Source organism: Parastagonospora nodorum (assembly GCF_000146915.1).
Source record: "Parastagonospora nodorum SN15 chromosome Unknown scaffold_41, whole genome shotgun sequence".
Classification (NCBI taxonomy): Eukaryota; Fungi; Ascomycota; class Dothideomycetes; order Pleosporales; family Phaeosphaeriaceae; genus Parastagonospora; species Parastagonospora nodorum.
In genome coordinates this window covers 45094-60169 of record NW_001884589.1, presented here as the reverse complement: position 1 = coordinate 60169, position 15076 = coordinate 45094, and the positions used below count along the sequence as shown (strand labels likewise).

The 15076-nt window shown below is 53.0% G+C and overlaps 9 protein-coding genes across 9 annotated transcripts; 5 read left to right on the top strand and 4 right to left on the bottom strand.

Moving 5' to 3' along the window:
• Positions 1-675: 675 nt before the first annotated feature.
• Positions 676-2977, bottom strand: SNOG_15856 (hypothetical protein; the record flags this gene model as incomplete). Its single annotated transcript, XM_001805940.1, is given in 7 exon segments — positions 676-951; positions 1005-1474; positions 1490-1871; positions 1919-2101; positions 2145-2217; positions 2261-2414; positions 2473-2977. The coding sequence occupies 7 exon segments, from the start codon at positions 2975-2977 to the stop codon at positions 676-678; spliced, it is 2043 nt and encodes a 680-aa protein (XP_001805992.1).
• A 148-nt stretch (positions 2978-3125) lies between these two features.
• SNOG_15855 (hypothetical protein) lies at positions 3126-4553 on the top strand (the record flags this gene model as incomplete). The annotated part of the gene is made up of 2 exons (XM_001805939.1): positions 3126-3961; positions 4010-4553. The coding sequence occupies 2 exons, from the start codon at positions 3126-3128 to the stop codon at positions 4551-4553; spliced, it is 1380 nt and encodes a 459-aa protein (XP_001805991.1).
• A 145-nt stretch (positions 4554-4698) lies between these two features.
• Positions 4699-5068, top strand: SNOG_20179 (hypothetical protein; the record flags this gene model as incomplete). The annotated part of the gene is made up of 1 exon (XM_001805938.1): positions 4699-5068. The coding sequence occupies one exon, from the start codon at positions 4699-4701 to the stop codon at positions 4921-4923; it is 225 nt and encodes a 74-aa protein (XP_001805990.1). The 3' UTR covers positions 4924-5068.
• SNOG_15854 (hypothetical protein) lies at positions 5042-5433 on the top strand (the record flags this gene model as incomplete). The annotated part of the gene is made up of 2 exons (XM_001805937.1): positions 5042-5205; positions 5265-5433. The coding sequence occupies 2 exons, from the start codon at positions 5042-5044 to the stop codon at positions 5431-5433; spliced, it is 333 nt and encodes a 110-aa protein (XP_001805989.1).
• Positions 5434-6126: 693 nt separating this feature from the next.
• SNOG_15853 (hypothetical protein) lies at positions 6127-6565 on the bottom strand (the record flags this gene model as incomplete). Its single annotated transcript, XM_001805936.1, has 2 exons — positions 6127-6171; positions 6215-6565. The coding sequence occupies 2 exons, from the start codon at positions 6563-6565 to the stop codon at positions 6127-6129; spliced, it is 396 nt and encodes a 131-aa protein (XP_001805988.1).
• A 1778-nt stretch (positions 6566-8343) lies between these two features.
• On the top strand, positions 8344-9400 carry SNOG_15852 (hypothetical protein; the record flags this gene model as incomplete). Its single annotated transcript, XM_001805935.1, has 2 exons — positions 8344-8370; positions 8552-9400. The coding sequence occupies 2 exons, from the start codon at positions 8344-8346 to the stop codon at positions 9398-9400; spliced, it is 876 nt and encodes a 291-aa protein (XP_001805987.1).
• Positions 9401-9649: 249 nt separating this feature from the next.
• On the top strand, positions 9650-9980 carry SNOG_15851 (hypothetical protein; the record flags this gene model as incomplete). The annotated part of the gene is made up of 2 exons (XM_001805934.1): positions 9650-9712; positions 9903-9980. The coding sequence occupies 2 exons, from the start codon at positions 9650-9652 to the stop codon at positions 9978-9980; spliced, it is 141 nt and encodes a 46-aa protein (XP_001805986.1).
• A 46-nt stretch (positions 9981-10026) lies between these two features.
• On the bottom strand, positions 10027-10757 carry SNOG_15850 (hypothetical protein; the record flags this gene model as incomplete). The annotated part of the gene is made up of 2 exons (XM_001805933.1): positions 10027-10247; positions 10295-10757. 2 exons carry the CDS (start codon positions 10755-10757, stop codon positions 10027-10029), a joined length of 684 nt encoding a protein of 227 aa, XP_001805985.1.
• A 1924-nt stretch (positions 10758-12681) lies between these two features.
• On the bottom strand, positions 12682-14021 carry SNOG_15849 (hypothetical protein; the record flags this gene model as incomplete). Its single annotated transcript, XM_001805932.1, has 2 exons — positions 12682-12921; positions 12972-14021. The coding sequence occupies 2 exons, from the start codon at positions 14019-14021 to the stop codon at positions 12682-12684; spliced, it is 1290 nt and encodes a 429-aa protein (XP_001805984.1).
• Between the last annotated feature and the right edge of the window lie 1055 nt (positions 14022-15076).

The window sequence follows — 15076 nt, the reverse complement described above, 5'->3', positions numbered from 1 at the left end:
CCTCCTCCTCCTCCTCCTCCTCCTCCTCCTCCTCCTCCTCCTCCTCCTCCTCCTCCTCTTCCTCTTCGTCCCCCAACCCCTCACATACCCACCGTCGAAAGTCACTCAACAATTTACACCGGCCAAGTCCATATCTTCACCATCCCAGGCTGTCTCGACTACCGCGACCTGCCCGCGCCCATCTCCACAATCCAAAACGTCACCATCGGGCAATGCTACAACGCCGCCGACACGGAAATCCTCGCCAGCGTGTTTACCAGCATTCGCGCCTGGACGCTGGGCACTGCTCCCCGCCGAGGTGAGTTGCGAGACCAAAGCGTATTTTGATACGGACTGTGGGGATGCGGCGAGCGTGACGGATAATAGACAGATGGGCAAGTGCTTCAACACGGTGGATAACCCGGCGGTTACAAAGGGGTCGGTGGGGCAGAGTTTTCGGATTGAGTGCTGCGAGGGTGATGGGAAGGGGAGTTGTGTGTTTGACTAGGGATGATCACGTCTGGGAGACTGGTGTTGGGGGGGGGGATGTTATCGTCAGGTTACGCAGGCCGATTATATTCATTAAAACTGCAATGAGCGATATCTTCCAGGTCGGTAATCAATGAGGGTATAGTCACCAAAAATTGAATGTTCTCTTGTCGGGTTCTATCTTCTCTATGCTTGTGCTCTCTATATTCATTTCTTCTGCTCAACTTCCACCTCCTTTACATCATCAACAAAGAGTGTTTCCTGCGCGCTCCAAAGCTCGCTGTACAAGCCTCCACGATCAATCAGCTTCTCGTGCGTGCCTGATTCAGCCACATTGCCTTCTCTCAGTACAATGATGACATCAGAGTCGTAGATTGTGCGTAGTCGGTGTGCAACAAAGACCGAGGTGCGCTTCTTTTCCTTGACTAGGGAGTTGATGTGTGAGAGGAGTGCTTGCTCGGTATGGGTGTCTAGGGCGGACGTCTGTGCATGATTGTTAGTAGGAAGCATAGGTAGAAGGGGACGGGGGTACGCACTGCTTCATCAAAGAACAACAACGGTGGGTCCTTGAGGATCAACCTTGCAACCGCGAGACGCTGTTTCTCTCCTCCCGAAATCATCATGCCGCGCTCGCCGACCATGGTCTTGTAACCATCGGGAAACTGGCTGATGCTCTCGTGTATAGAAGCCCGTCGCGCAGCTTCATACACTTGCTCTGAAGATGCGTCCAGATTTCCATAATGGATGTTGTGCTCGATGGTGTTATTGAAGAGAGGTGTGTCTTGTGGGACGACGCCGATCGCGCGACGCAAGCTGTCCAGGGAGACGTCACGGATGTCCTGGCCGTCGATGAGAATGCGACCCTCCTGTGCGTCGTAGTACCTGAACAATAAGCGCAAGATGGTTGACTTTCCGCAACCGCTGGGTCCAACGATGGCGACCTTCTTGCCAGCCGGGATGGTAAGGTTTAGGTTCTTGATGATGGGGCGGTCGGGACGGTAGCCGAATGACACATTCTAACGCTTGATCTCGCCTTTGCTGAGAAGTAGGGGCGGAGCATTGGGCTTGTCGACAACCTGTACATTGACCTTTTGAAGGTTGAACAATGTTTCCATATCGAGTAGACTTTGGCGGAGTTCGCGGTACATGGATCCGAGGAAGTTCAGAGGCACGGAAAGTTGGAAGACTAACTGGTTCACCATGACCAAGTCGCCGACAGTCAGCTGGCCGGTCGCGACACCACTGCAAGCCAGGTACATCATGGCCGTCAAGGCAGACGAGAAGATGATGTTCTGGCCGGAGTTTAGGAAAGCGAGGGAGGTTGCGACCTTGATGGAAGCCTTCTCATATGCCAGCAGGGAATCGTTGTAGCGACCTACCTCGTACTTTTCGTTGTTGAAGTACTATTGCATTGTCAGTGGCAGTCGCGCAAGCATGGTCGCAACGGTACCTTGACAGCCTCATAGTTGATCATGGAGTCGACAGCGACAGTGGCTGCCTTGTTGTCGGCAGCATTGGCCTGCTTCCTGAACTTTGTGCGCCACGAGGTGGTGAGGATAGTGAAGGCTGAGTATGCTGCCATGGTTGTGCCGGTGATCATGGCAAACTGCCAGCCGTATTGGTAGGTCTGGTGCTGTCAGCGACTGCACGACATGTGGAATCTCGGAGAAACACACCAGAATACCACAGACCAGCGAGATCTCGAGTGCCGTGGGCAGGATGTGGAAGACCATCGAGGTCAGCAGAAAGCTGATGCCCTTGGTTCCTCGGTCAATTGCCCTTGTGAGCCCACCGGTTTGCCTGGTGAGGTGGAAGCTCAGGTCCAGCCTGGAGCAAGTGCTCGTAGACACTGCAGGCCACCCTCCGTATAGCCTTCTGCGCGACGCTGGCGAAGACGGCGTTGCGGAGTTCTTGGGATATGGTTGCGCCCATGCGGGTGAGGCCATCTGGTGCACTTGGTCTCAGTCATGGTGGGATGGAATTGCATTGTTTGCTGTAGCTTACACGCCATGACCATGGAACCTGCCACTGTCCACGCGGTTCCACCAACCGCCACAAAGTCTATGTTCATCGAGTCTACAATGCTCTTGAAGTAGAAGGGCACCTGGACGTTGAGCAGCTTCGCGCCTATGAGCAAGCCCACGCTCAAGCCGACCCTGAGTCTGGTGCCCATGTTGTCCTTGGGCCACAGGTACTGCGACATCTCTTTCATAATCGCCCAGTCAGCCTTGCGCTGCTCCTTGCTGCTCAATGTTTGCTCCTGCAGCAGCGGGTCCGTCTTTGCGGCCTTTGCCGTGGCGGGGTCGTTGGCAGGTTTGGCGGCTTTGGTGTCTGCAATGGCCGTCTTGGAGCCAGGCGGCGGCCGCTGACCGTGGACATCCTTTCTGTGCAGGGGAGAACTGGTGAAGACGCGCTGGGCATAGAATGGTGAAAGGCGCAAGCGCAAGCTCAAGCTGGTAGCGCGGAGGCCCGGCCGGTGCGCGGCGCGGGCAAGAGGAGGAATCAACATGGCACAAGTCACATGTCAGGGTACAGGAAGCTTCAGTGTTCAGAAAAGTCCAGATAGGTACAGGCAAGGAGAAAACGAAGAGAGTCTTGATTGTGTCATGGGCGGGCATGATTTCGTGATGAGTACCTGCCTGGGGTAGCTCTCCCGCATGTTTGCCGCGTTTGTGCCGGCGCTGGTTGCATCATCGCTCCCAAGCTCCGAGCTGGCCCCAAACATCCCAAAAACATCCCAAAATCGAAAAGACGCGCCAATTGACCGGCACAGCCATGCTACGACCGGCTGCCTCGCCCTGGAATACGCTTGTGCACCGCACAGCCGCGGCAACTACAAGGCGCACGCCAATTGCCTCGCGCTGCATCAACATCCATGCGACAAGCTCTTCCGCTGCGCCATCACTCGAGCCACAGGTGAAGGTCGATGCAGATTCAGTGGCCCCAGCGTCGCCTGGTATGCTCTTACACTGGAGGTGAATCGACGACATCATGTGACTGACACGCATGCAGATGCCCGCTTCGAAGTCATTGGCACGCCCTTCTCGCTCCTCTCCGTCTCCCTCTCCGCCTCACAGACGCTCTACACCCGCCGGGGAACATTGGTTGGCCTCAGTGGGAAGTCGGAAAACACGCTGTCCACTCTCTCCGTCCTCGGGCCTTTTCGACGTGCACCAGTCGGCATCCCGTTCCTCTACCAGAAAGTCTCGTCCACGAGTCCCGTCACAGCTCTTGTTTCGACAAAGTCACCAATCTCGAGCATAGTGTCAGTCAATCTGGATGGAAGGCAGGACTGGGTCATCAGCCAGCGGCAGGCCCTGCTTGCATGGACTGGCCATACGCTAAAGTTGACGCCACAGTACAACGTCAAACTGGGGCTGACCAACTGGGGCAACACATACATCACAGGCAGAGGACTGCTTGCCCTAGCAGGTAGTGGCCAGATATATCAGGTCCAAGTCAAGGCTGGCGAAAGCTATGTTGCGCATCCTAGGTACGCTGCACGTCAACCATGCTGAGACAGAAGCTAATTGCGCCACAGCAACGTTGTGGCATACACCGCCTCCTCAACACCACCGCTTCCATTCCGTTTCAAGTCGTCCAACATCCGCTTCCAGGTCCCAGATCTCGGCTTCGGCACATTGGTACAGCGCGTGCGGTTCTTTAGGGACATGACCAACACAGCAGCATGGCGGACACTAGCCACCACATACCACACTCTGAAGACATTGATGCGGAGAACAGTCTTCGGTGATAGGGTGAGCATTGCATGCGCTTTTGAACCTTGGATGTGCGACACTAACAGTCACCAGCTCTTCCTTCGCTTTGAAGGCCCCTCAACATTACTCGTTCAGTCCCGTGCATCTCGTATTAGCGACGTCCTCACATTACGAGACGTGAACGAAATTGCAGAAAGTCCACCGGGCGCCGTACAAGACGCAGTAACTCGCAAGATCAAGGAGGAGATCAAGGAAATCGAAGCAACAGGCACCACACCGCCACTTGCTTCAACAGACGCATCAGGCACAATCAGGCATGCGACTGTTAAAGACGGAAAGGCCGAATTTCAGCAAAAGTCAAGCTGAGATGTGCTGTATAATATGCAAAATAAATGATACCTTTGTCTGCATCGACAGCGTGCTGTGGTTATTTCGAAGCTCCCTGTACATCGAGACATCTTTCATCAAATCCCAAGTCACACCACCCCAGCATGAACATGTCGCGAAATAAATGGAAAGGGCCGAGCCATTCGCAAGCCCGACCTGGCCAAAACAATACAGAATAAAACCTTGGAACATCCCGGTCTTCCTTGGCGCTACGTCATTCCTGACGAGTGCTAAACTACATGTACCCGTCCAGTCCCGGATGCGACAAGTGATTCATCTTACCAGCATACATAGTCTTCTGTACATATCTTACCTTCTTCGTGTCGTGATCTACTCGTTCTCGATTTGAGTCTGTCGCTTCAATTCGTCGCCGTGCATAATAAACACCCAGCAACACCAATTACCAACGACCTCACGACCTCAAGACCTCAAGACCTCACGACCTCACGACCTCACGACACCCCAAAATGTGCATAATGAAATCCTACGAAACGCGCGGCCGCACCGTCGTCGAACCCCCTCCGCGCCGCGGAAACTTCACCTCCCACACCCCCGCCGGCGTCATGCGCTTGCCGCGGGAATGGCGCCGGTCTGCCTCGTACAGCGATGACGGGCGATATGTTGAGTACAGGTGCGTTGAATCTGCTTTTCAATTGTCGGTAGGTGAGAAGATGTTGGACGATTATTCAGACGCTCCCAGCCCCGCGCGATTGAATACATTGAGGAGCCGAGGCGCAGCACGCATAGGGCGAGGAGCGTGAGCAGGCGCAGGATTAGTGATGTCGAGGTGAGGAATCCGAGGGGCAGTTTTGTCGATGAGAGGGTTTCCAGGAGGAGTGTGAGTCGGGTTAGGTATTGAGTTCAGGTCGGGAGATGGAGTGGCTACAATGGCGGGTGTTTTGGACTTAATCTTGAGAGATGTAGACTTAATGAGTTATGGGAGTCGGGATTGAAATGCATATCACATATATTACATCGCGAAGCTGCTTGACCGGTTTGTCAGAAGTGGATTGAGAGACAGCATGTCTGAAAACGATTGTATACTGTACAGATTGCCTGCTGAGATAGCGAGAAGCGCGTGGCGAAATCATAATCAGTATGCCTAGAAACAGTTGTATGTCGTGACAGATGAAGTCCCAAATGGAAGGCTAGTCGATAACATAAACCTGAAAGTCGAACAATCTGATTGGTGTGCTCGCTTGGGGCCAACACGTCTATGTTTAGTGTAGGGCCGCAGCTCCTCTAAATCCCCGACAAGGTCTCGGTGAGTTTTCACAACCGTACCTTGGATCCAGACCAGCACTACTATGCATAAAGAACCACACTATACAGGGGTAACCGAAAATCACGGGATGAGGTCAAGGTTGGCTGCAGGTCATGCTGTGCTGGACGGGTTGAAAATAGATGCCTGCCACATACCTCAGGATATGGGCCAATTGAAGGAGCGTCAATGTCCGTTTCAATAGAGGGAATAGTAGGCCTAATCGGCGAGCTTATGCAGAGATGGTGAAACATCGTTCAGATGATGCCGAGTTCTGGAGGTGCCCGTACGTTACGACTTGCCCAAGTGAGTAGAATGAGCGAAGGGATTAAGAGGCTGCCGCCTATCAGTAGCAGACGTTGAGCGTATGTATGCATACCTGGTTGGTCGTGCTCGGAGTGAGCCTTACCATGGCCACCTTATTCCGCGCGGCATAAGTAGCTGCAGTGGGGTGACCGGTATTCGTGGAATTGCTTGGACTCGACGTAATACCATTACGCGTAGACCGCAGCGGAATTTTCTGAATTTCGTTTCTGAAGCCAGAGCACCTGTGATCGGATTTGTCTGCACAAAGCCTGACATCGCTAACGGACGCAAAACGGTTGTCGTTGTCGTGGCGGACGCCATGGAATATACCCAGGGTTAGCCACAACGGCCAGGGCGTGGGCCTCACGGCATTTCCACGTGCAGGACATTCCTCTCTCCGCTCAGAGACAGAGGTTTGCGCCATTGCGCAGGGCTGATGGCTGCGCCATGCATCCGAACGACGATCCCGCGCGTTGAAGCGTTTGCTTGGAGGTTTTAGGAAGCCTTCGGTCACCCCGTTTAGCAGCAGATCCACAGTTCAATGCAGCAGCGAATGGTGAGGCTGAAGCTGTTGATGAGCCGGTGTGGACTTGATCAAAGAGCTGGGTTGACAGGGAGTAGACTAGTGTGCCTGGCTCTAGCGTCTTGGCAAGATATGCTCATCCTTGCCAACATGTTCGCTTACACACTGTGACCACGAGCTCTTGCCCCTCAGACTGTGCCTGCGATGCTGTCCGCCCGGAATACCGAGATAAAGCTTTTCTACGGTATCGTTTCCGTGTCCGTATGAAACACTGTATGGACGGCCTAACATGCCGCTGCACAATCCTTCCATCGGTAATTATTTGCTAATCCTAAAGAGGATGTATGCTGCGAGCACGTGAAGCTTCCTGCATATCTCGAAGTCTCAATCCACCGCTCTTCCGGAATGATGAGCAGGATTCAGCCTTATGGTCTAAGCCTTGCCCACTGCGCATACATGGATGCTACCCGAGGAGCGTAGCACGGATGGCCATCTTCCGTTTACTTCGAACAACAATTCCATCATATTCGACTGACAAGCCTCAATGATGAGCGCTCCAAATCATCACGATTCGATTATCTTTGTTTCTCTTGTTGGACTTCTGTTTTGCACTGGCTGAACGGCAAACGAGTGCGCCTTCGCGAGATCGATACGTAGCACCGTTGAACGAATATGGTCGGTGTTCCAAAGAGTACCGGATGCTTTACATGTCGCAGACGGAAGATCAGTGAGTATGCCAAGTGCGACGACGATTAAGACCTAATGTGGTACAGAATGCGGTATGTTCTTTTACAGTCTGAGTCTGTAACACAGAGAAGGGTACTAAGCCTGCGCAAGACGAGACATGGCCGAGCTGTCTGAATTGCCAGAGGAATAGCAAAGACTGCCCGGGCCCTCCAGCTCGACACACCTTCAAAGATCTAGGCCCTAGACTAGCCGGTACTGAACGCTCAACTTCGAGCAAACATCTTCTCATCCCAGGTAAGCCTGTCAATCATACAATGCAGCACTAACTAACAAGTGCTATAGCTCAACAATACAAAAGTTTGACGCAACTCAATGAAAAGTATGCCAAAAACGGCTCCGTCGTTCACAAATTCAGAATCTCTCAGGAGAACAGTGCAGTCCAGAAGCGACGGCCGCAAAGATCAGTTACAAAAAGCTTATCTCCACCAAAATCACCCTTCCTCAGACAACCGTCTCCTTCGCAGCACCATGAGCTTGCACGTGCTTTGATAGCAGCCACGACCACTGGAAGTGTTGGAGTTCGCATGTCTGTCTTCGGTCCTTTCATTCGAGAGGTTCCAGCGAGATTGGGCCATAATGCTGCTCTGGACGCTGCAGTAGCTGTCCTTGTAAATGCGCACATCTCGTTGGTACAGAAGAAGACAGCGCTGGAAATAGTCAGCCCACAATTGTATCTCCGGGCCATTAGAGCACTGCAAACCTGTCTTGAGGATGTGCAACAGGGCATGTCTTCGAACACTCTCTGCGCTTCTGTGATACTGAGTCTTGTAGAGGTGAGCTGTTCGCCCTTCACTCGGAGCTGTTCTAATCAGAAAGTCCAGGCGCTCTCGGGGCCTCGAAAAGGAAATAGATACCTAGCGCACGTGGGTGGCGCAGGACGTTTGATGGAGTTGCAAGGCCCAGCACAATTTCATGACTCGTTCGCAAAAGAGATGTTGCGCTTCAGCAGAGGCGGTGTTGTGAGTTATTCCTATCCTGCGATGCGCTGCACGAGGTTCAGATACTCGCAACAGCAACCGTGGCTTTTCTCAAGCTGTCACACAATATTATTCAATTTAAGCACCTACTAACTTTGCTCGATAGATTGTGACTTCAATTTATGAGCGCAAACCATGCTTTTTGACCTCTCCGGAATGGCAGTACATTGCTTTTGACAAGACGGGCCTCAGTTTCGAGGATGGTCTGAACACAGATCTAGTGAAATTAATGGCTGAATTGCCAGGAATACTCAGAGAGCTCAAGGAGCTGAGCAATGAGCTCATATTCCATCCTGAGAGCGACGCTGGCCACTACAATATCGATGCCAACCTCGATGCCAACCTCAATTTCGTTGACACCTCTTCAGACAGTTGCCCATCGCTCGACTTTTCGCCTCACAGTCTTGACAATTTTGACTACCTGGACGATCTGCCATCATTTGCACAATCACTTGCAAGGACTGCCCTGCTTCACCGAGTCCAAAGCCTCAAGGACGCGCTCTATGAGCTGGGGTCTCACATGAATGAGCGGCTTTCCAATGGCTCTGCAGCTATCGAGCTGCCATCTATTGAAGCGAACAACCCAATATCCACTTCCTACCACTTCACCAGTTGGCGCGACATGACAGGTTACAGTTGTTACTGGTCTCTTCTCATCCTGCTCAACAAAGTCATGATGCGACTCCTACCGCCTTCTGAACCGCTCATCCAGGAACTGCAATCCGAGTGTCGATCAGTTGCCTTCGAGATATGCAAGACATGGGAAGATGCATGGTCAAACAAACCGATCGGCGCGCTACACGCCGGGCTGAGCTTCGTTGTGGCACATGAGTATTGCGAACCAGATGTACAAGAATGGGTACTGTCAAGCTTGAACGCTCTATTGGACTATCAAGGCGTTCACACTTTCCGCTGGTCTGAAGATGTAATCGCGATGATGAGTGAGAAGCTGGCCGGCGAGGGGCCAGGCCTTAGCTTCTCACACGCGACTGCAGTAGAACAGGCGTCTTGATCAGGTTCATGCACTGTATCGCACACACTATGCAGTGTGGACGGACAGTGATAAGATAGCGGCGGAAATCGGACTTGTCCGTCGGCGGGGATGACCACCATCTTGGGCATCATCCCTTGAGTCACCAAAGCCCGCCATGTAAGACACACCAAGGAGCGATTGTTTTTCCTTTTCGTTGGTCGACTGGACAGACCGCTGACCGGTTATAGGCGCTTACTCTGAAGCCACTCAGCGTCTAGACCTAACGACATGAATACCTCTGGCAGATGCTGCGAGACAGCATTTGTCTCCTATGGCACCAAGTCTGAGGTCGTAAGCTGAACAGTAGCAAGAGAGCAAGCTATTATCACCGGTCCCCAAAGGCATGCAGGTTAGCGGTCAAACCCGCTGCTCGTCAGTTAGAAAATGACAACACACAGTTTCGTCCACAACGTGCTTCAATTCTCATTTATCTACCTGTGTACCATGATCTCGTTCATCCATGTGCTAAAACAGCATGAAGCATAACGCACCGCCGTATGCATGCTCGCCAACAGAAAAGCCAAAACGTCAGCGCTCAAAATCCAAATACCAACGTTAAGTACGCCATCTATAATCAATAAAGCACCGCCAGCACCAGCGCAAGTCTAATCTTTGATCCCACATCGTTTTTTACATTCCGCGCTCCCAATGATGGCACCTGTGCCCACGGGAGGAATGTTTTGGCCGGTGCTCTGGGTGTTCATGCCCTCGGCGCCAAAGCCAGCACGAATGATGTCTGGCTGCACAGTCCATAGCGAAGGCAGAACGTTGAGTGTCCCAGCGTCTTCGCTGTTGAGTGCGCTGATCAATACGACGGGCTCGCAGCCTAACATTGTTAGTAGGCCTACAGTTAAAAGGATTAATTCAACATGCCATTGTTCTGCATCATGTGCAAGCTGCCAGCAGGGAAAATGGTCATCTTCATCGCCGTCAACTCCGTCTTTACAGTCTCGACACCGTTCTCTGAGATCATCCAGGTGGTGGTGCTCCCATTCATGGCAGTCACCAAGTTGGCTGCCCTGGGGTGCAGGTGTGGTGGCAACATCCCGCAGCCGGCGAGCTTTAGTATTGAGATGGTCATGCCCTGGGTTGTTAGGGCAGGGAAGCTTGCTGCATCGGCGATGAGGACGGCGCCAGTCGGGCTGTTGAAATTGGGATGTTGGTTGAAGTTGTAGACCCAGTCACTGTCGGAGAGCAGGGCCTGGCGGTCGAAGTTTGAGGCAGCCGCCTTGAGCTTGGCATTGAGATCTGGGTCGAGGGTGCGAGATTTGGTGGTGGTTTGCGCAGCCACAAGGAGGGGAAGAGCAGTCATGAAGAAGCAGAGTTGGGTGAACATGACTCTAGTGGATGGTCTGTAGGACGAAAGGCGGAGAAGATGGAGGGGCAAATATCAGGTATGTGTTGCGTGATGGGCTTATGGACACAGGCAACAGCAAACCTGATATATGGACTCGAGTCAGATAGGATTGGTTTGTCGTACACCCTAGCGGCAAAAAAAACACGATAGAGGTGGTTCTGAGGGGTAGATCAGATCGCGTTCGCGGGGTATCTGTAAATTGGGCAGCAGAATTGGTATGAGATTGGATAGTCAGACGGCTGGCTCAACGGGTGCCCCGTCGCGCTGTACACATTCGTATCTAGACTTATATACGCCTGGGTCCAAAAGCAAGGCGTTTGTCAAGATGGCCGAAGGATTGCATCTGGCCGCTGACCGCTCCGCAACTCTATGGCATCGTTGTAGGCTTTCAAGCCACTGTTACTCTTGCTGGATGAGGCGTCCTGTTGGAATCGACCAGTAGGCTCCTTGCTTGCTGAAAGTTGCAATGGTGTGTTGTCAGCGCCTCTTCGCTTCAGCCCTGTAAGAGATCGCGCTTCTTTACGAAGAGATGGGGAAAAACGTCGCAGCTGTCGGGACAAATGTATGCGGATTTGAGGTATAGGAGTACTGTAGGACCCATTGCCGAGATGCACTGCTGGCAAGGTACCTAGGTACATTGATACTTTGTCTGCATGGCGAACCTGGTCCGCGGGTACCCGTCGGGGTTGAGATCCAGCATGTGACCACGGCGACACCGACGACCAGATCGACGTCTGTAGTTCGTCTCGATGTCAGTGGAACGGGAAACCATCGACTGTTTGAGCTTTCCCCCGCGGTAAGACAACATGGCTGGTCTGGGAGCATGGTGGTGGTGCATGCGACTCTTCGCGGTAGTAAGTGCGTGATTGGCAACAGCACCTCTACTGCTTAGATTCAGCAATCGATCTCGCTGGCAGTCACCCAGTCTTGAGTAACTCAGACAGGCACATTACTAGAAGCGTAAAGAAGGCCGTCCGTGCCTAGCTGCGATGTAAGACTGGTGGCCTTGTATTCCAAGACATCAGATCAGACCGCATCCAACAACGTTGAGCGCGCAGGCCGCACTGGCAGCCGCCTTACAGTGCTGCGTTAGGCGCCTAATTGATCACTGCGCGCGTGCTGACGCCACAGTAGCGCAACAAAGGGCCGGAGCCTTGCATGAAACATCTCACCAGTAGATGGCTGTCATGAAACCAAAAAGCCTGTTGTACTGTCAGAGTGCGTAATCGACCAAGCGAGAGTCCGGGCCTCAACCGCGACACGAGGTCGGATGCGGCCATCTTCTTTCGAGACATCATGCCTCTAGTGGTGGGGTTGTGGCCGCAGGCATAGGCGGCAGTCACTGAGCGAAAAACGCCACAATATCGAAATACGTGGGACCAGGGTCGATGAATTGGAGAACGTGATGGGGGAGTAACACAACATATCGTGCACGTGCGACAGAGTCTTTATTAGTATGCTGGTGGCTACCAAGAACGACAGAGTAGTCTCAACTTCTGAGGCGAATAACATTGATGGGCGACCTTTTCGTTATTTGTGACAAGCTCTAGAGACTCGACGTAAGCGCAGCCACTGGCTTTAGGGCGATGTTGATGTCGGACCAATGCAAGATCGGCGTATGATCTGCAGCTCACTTCACTGTGACAGTTCAGTCCGATCAATGAAAAAGCCGCTCAATTTGTCATTTAATGTGGCAAGACTGTGGGCATAATGGGTCACTAAGGGCTCGAAGGAGTAAAAGGAGACTCTACGGATGCTACACGGCGGCTGGCACGGGCCGCAAACCGACGAGGGAAGATTCATGCCGCTTGGTGATGTTGCATCCAAGATTTTGCCTAGTGGAGATCGGCAAACTTCGAGTCGTGGCTATACAGGCCGAGAGCTATCCGGTATCTTGATTGTGTCACTCTTGTCTACGCATCAGGTACGACATGATGCCCCAGATGCCACGCATGGCCTCAGTCCGGTCGTCCATGTTGAACAGATCGAACCAGCGCGTCCGTTGTAGCTTTGGTGAGCACCAGTCTGCATCCTTTGGAGGCTGTGTAGGTAGAATCCCGTCGGTGAGGAAATCGAGGTAAGCTGGATGCACACGCAATCGCAAGACGCTGATATGATGGTTCAGTGATGATACCATGAAGACCTAGTAGGTTTAGCAGCCATCATACCCCTCAAAAGCATGAGTCAACGTACATCGTCCCACTGTACGTTTTTGTCTTTACCAATTGCTTCGTACGTAATCTTGGGATCCCAAGACGGTTGACTGGGTCGAAGGATCTTCCAAACTTCAGCAGGAGTAGGTCTACGGCGAGTCTTGGATCCATCAGGGTTGCGTTGAACTAGTTTCTCCTCGGACTGTTTGGGTGCTTCTTTGATTGACACGTCGCTTGCACCCTGTGCATCACCAACTTCGCCTCCAGGTCCACCGCCCCAGCGGGGCTTTTCTGTCCACCATTTTCCTTCACCAGCTCTCTTTTCAGTCTTGCCTTGTCGTGCACGCTCTTGAGCCAGAAGCAAAAGGCCGCCGAGTTCACGAACAGTGTCGAGCACAGAATCTGCCGCGAGCGTGCCTGTGGCTCCGAAGCCGATGTCTGCTCGACATTGCATGCCCATGACTGGGCCTTCCATGTAGCCCTGCCGTGCTTTCGCCCTGTCCTGAGGCCCTCTCCAAGCTACTGAGCTCATCCTGACGGGGAAGCGGACGTTGTCCATCTTGAGCACGGGAGGACGTCTGTGTCCCGCCAGTGTCACACCAAACGCCCATGCTATTGGCTCAAGGAAAGCTCTCACACAATCGATGCGATATTGATCTGGCATCTCAGCACCGTTGCCGATGCGATAGCCACGATAGTAGCCCTTTGATAAGTCCACTGGCTTATCCTGAGCCCCGACATTTGTCGCCCAGGGCACCCTTGGTGGGGCAGTTCTGGCGGGCAGCGTTCGACTCAAGTCGGCAGAAGGAGTGTGTATGGGCTGCTTTCCATGATGTGGCGGGGTTGCTGTCGTGTTGGTTACGGCTTCCACCTTTGCTTTCTTTCTGGGCTCTTCTCCATCTCCATCTGGGCTTCGAAGCCCGGGCTCCGTCTTTGTGTCACAGTCGGGGTTTGTTTCACCTGATTTTCCCTGCTCCCCAGGGGTGGCTTTGACCTCAGAGGAACCTGGCGGTGTTTCGTTGCCGTTCTTGTCGGCTCCTGTGCTGGGGGACTGATAGTCGTCCAATGAATTGTCCCAATAGTATGCCATATTATCTAGACCCTCCCAGAACTTACGAAAATGTGCCAGTCTTAATGGCACTTGACCTCTACTGCCTTTACGAGTAAGAGTAGAGAATGCATCGTCATTGTTGAAGAGCAGTTCCCTCGCACGAACGAAGAATTCGTTGTGATCAGGTTTTCGTCGGCCATTGCTAAGTAGGGTGACAGCAGATCCTGAGGACATCAACAGGTCTATGTGCTCTGGTGGTCGCAGCCAATCCTTGGGCGGCAGATGCAATGCGCCGTCGGACAATGACGACAAAAGTGTTTCGAAGTCGCACTCTGATTGAAACGTGACATTGAGCAGTCGCAGAGTATCTTCAGTCACATCGGCTGGCTTCTTTAGACCCAGGAAATGTCGCGATAAAGCCGGCCCTGCACTATCCGTCCAGGAGGATGGGAGTTCAGTGGTTGAGGGTTGTGGTGGCTTCAAGGACGGGAATGTCACGGGTACCGGCCGGGCTGGAGGCTGTCTCTTCTTCTTCGTGTCATGTTGCCCAGCGAGTAGGTTACCTGTGTGCAAGGGTGACAAGGTCAGTTTTGTTTTATCGGCACGTGCAGGCTAAACTCCAGGTGAAACATGTGAGTGTGTGTGCAGGTGTCGAGGACCCAAGGCACGAAACATACAGCTCCTGCCTGCGAACGAGTTTGCTGAAAAGCCGCCGCAAAAGACAGAAAACCCGGAATGTTCCCATGCTCTTCTGGAACCCGAGTGAATCTTGGCCATGCTCAGGAGGCTGAGTATGTGCATTCGCGGCGTTATTAGAGCACCGACGCGTGGGCAGGATTTGAAGGAAAGTGCGCTTCCGACGTACCGCTGAAGCTGAACATAGTTGCTTCGCTCTGTTGGGCAAGTTCTGTGTCATCTGTCGAGTGGTGGTGGAGGTGTCGAGCCGTGGTGGATTTGTGGATGTCGTCTCCAGGACATCTGCGGCGCAGATCCTGGGAGGTGGGTTCGGCACCGTCCTCGCCTGTGCGCTACGGTTTGCTCCTGTTCACGCTCGTTCGCCGCCTCTCCTCAACCGCTATACCGGTGTTGCGCAA